Source organism: Hippocampus comes, unplaced genomic scaffold, assembly GCF_001891065.2.
Source record: "Hippocampus comes isolate QL1 unplaced genomic scaffold, H_comes_QL1_v1.1 scaffold83, whole genome shotgun sequence".
In the NCBI taxonomy this organism is placed as follows: Eukaryota; Metazoa; Chordata; class Actinopteri; order Syngnathiformes; family Syngnathidae; genus Hippocampus; species Hippocampus comes.
In genome coordinates, this window is record NW_017805281.1 from 2,666,608 (window position 1) to 2,669,296 (window position 2,689).

At 44.8% G+C, this 2,689-nt stretch overlaps 1 protein-coding gene across 4 annotated transcripts in view; it reads left to right on the plus strand.

The window, feature by feature from the left end:
* LOC109516517 (leukotriene B4 receptor 1-like) overlaps positions 1–1,962 on the plus strand; it is a 5,324-nt gene extending 3,362 nt beyond the window's left edge. For all 4 annotated transcript variants that reach the window (XM_019871138.1, XM_019871139.1, XM_019871141.1 and 1 more), the window contains 3 exons: positions 891–1,091; positions 1,168–1,208; positions 1,394–1,962. In XM_019871138.1, the coding sequence (XP_019726697.1) occupies positions 891–1,091; positions 1,168–1,208; positions 1,394–1,691 (540 nt within the window). In that variant the 3' untranslated portion in view covers positions 1,692–1,962. The remainder of the gene's footprint in view (positions 1–890; positions 1,092–1,167; positions 1,209–1,393) is intronic.
* Positions 1,963–2,689: the final 727 nt, after the last annotated feature.

Below are 2,689 nucleotides of genomic sequence, written 5' to 3' on the forward strand. Positions count from 1 at the left end.
CACTGATTCTGAATCTGCCCTTGTTGGTTCGCTACCACATCCTGTTTTCACAACAACGATAATAATAATCACGATAAAGGGGGGAAAAAAAGGAAGTGCAAGTACCGTTACCAGGTATCAGTATCGGGACGTTATCTGGCCTTGAATCAAAGTAGAAGTTCTGTACTTGCAACGGCCGGCAATACCTGTATTGGCCGCCCTCTTGTGGTCGTTTTACGGTCAGGACCTTCAGGCACATATCTGACACATGCCTATAAAGATGCAATTTCTTCTATGTAGAGATAGAAAATTGTCATTAATATGTGAAAGCGCTATATAAATCAGGATGTATTGTATTGCATCATTCAATTTTAAGGAAAAATGCAATAATGGGATATATAGGTGTTTCTTCAAAATTATCTGTCATTGTTTTTGGGGACATTTTCTGTACCCAAAATTCTAGTGTTATCAGTACTTGGTATCAGTATTGGTGACTATTCAAGAGTTGACTACTCATACTGGTATTGGTCTGGAAAAAAAAAAGTGGTATCGAACATCCCTAATATTTAGTACTCTATATGATTTAAGCGTTAGGTTCTGTAACCGATTTTTTTTTCTTCTGAAACGTCATAGCTATAAAATGCAACTCATCAATTCGTAAATACAACAACCGCATACAACATTTAAAAACAAAAAAAAAACCCCAAGAAAATATCTCCAAAACCTGATGTGCGAGGAAAAAGGATCGACATTTATGAAATCAGCATCAAAAATACATTTTCATACACTTACGGCCATCTCTGATTAAAACGAGTTTTCGACCAGTGTTCACCAATTTGATGGAGGATGACTCACCCAGCCTTGAGCACTCTCTGCACAACATCCACAGGTGGTTGTATCCTTGTGTACAGACGGTCATCCAGTACATGCTGGAGCTGGTTTTGGGCTTCCTGATCCCGTATAGCATCGTGGTGGTCAGCTACATCTGCATCCTACGCCGCATCCGACAGACGAAATTCCGCCGACGCATCCGGAGCGAGAAACTCATCCTGGCCATCGTGGTGACTTTCTGCCTCTTCTGGCTGCCCTACCATTTGGTCAACATGGTGCACGTAAGTGCCGATGTACTTGCCACGCGCATCTGGCGTCCGCAGACGGATTGACGTGACGTTTTTTTTTTTTCCTTAGGTCACGTGGGCGCTCTGTCCCGATGGTTCTGTCAAAACAATGTAAGCCGTCATGTGTTCTTTTCATTTCTTTCTTGTCTTGATTATGATTAGAAGTGAGGCTCCAGCTTCCTGCCTGTCTGTTGTTTTTTGGATTTACCAATCAGGAACTCTTCTTAAGTGTTTTGGATTTTCAAGCTGTCCGTTTCATCTCAAACTGCCATTCATGAGAGCTTGTCATCCAAAAGGCTGGCGAAAATCTGGCACCGGAGCCGCGCAGTCACGTCCTCGGTGGCCTTCATCAGCAGCTGCATCAACCCGGTGCTGTACTTCTTCGCCGGCAAGTCATACATCCGCCGTGAGGGTCTGGCTTTCATGGCCCGCCTGTTCGAGGCGGCCGGTCTGGACTCGGTCAGCAGAAAGAGTCGTCAGAACAGCCAGAACAGCCGCGACAAGGACAAAGAGGTGGATGGCGTCATGCTGAAGGAAAAAGTTCACGAGTCCAACTCGAGCGCCACTGTCAAAATGTCGAAGCCCCAGACGTGACGTCGAAGCCTCAGAGGTCGCGCCGGCGCCGCCCGGCATTTTTGAATGTCTCGTCCGTCCATTGGCACAGCGAGCTATCCTGATGAACAATGAGGACGGCAAATTGTTATCGTGCTGGAGCTCCGAAGAAAAGCTCTGTCACCTATTCACTTTTCCTGGCATGGTCTGTGGTTATAGTATTGTATATTCCGTCTTGTGCAAAAATTGTGTCTGTGTTGCGAATGAGGTCCAAATAAACAAAATGGAAAGTATTTTTCCAGTTGCACCATAACACCGTTACAAGATGACGAGTTTTTTTTTTTTTTGTGTGTGTTTTTTTTGGGGGAGACGTCATGTATTGTCGGTATTGTCGTCAAGAAAGTTCATCATGTTTTTCATGTGCTGTTCATTCATGTCCCGCTTGCACAACCGGATGCCCTCCTGTTGGGTAAACCTGTACAAGCAAATGACATCTCGTACTCCACACTTGTCATTGAACAACAGAACTGCCTCGCATCACAGGGAAAGCTTTTTCAAATATGTCGGTAACCAAATACTAAGAATGTTTTTTACCTTTATCGTGTCTCTCTCTGACAGTGTGAACAATCGTCGCTCATTAGAATCTGCCAGTGTACCTAATAAATTGTCCATTGACTCCAATGATGATTTTTGGGCCAACCAAAAATCATCATTGGAGTCCGTCGTTGTCGACAAAGCATCCCGCATTATCGCGCGAGCTGCATCGACTCAAAATTGTGTCCTCTCAGCGCGACACGAGAGCCTCCTTCTCATCCACTCTGGTAACTTGATTTCATTTTGTTCACTCGCTCGGGCTGCATCGACTCAAAATTGTGTCCTCTCAGCACGACACGAGAGCCTCCTTCTCATCTACTCTGGTAACTTGATTTCATTTTGTTCATACTTGACCATGTTTGGAATGTTCACCTCACTGTTCACCGTGTCCCGGGGCTCTATTGTGAAAGTGCGATGTTGTAACGCCACTTCAGCACAATGCAGCT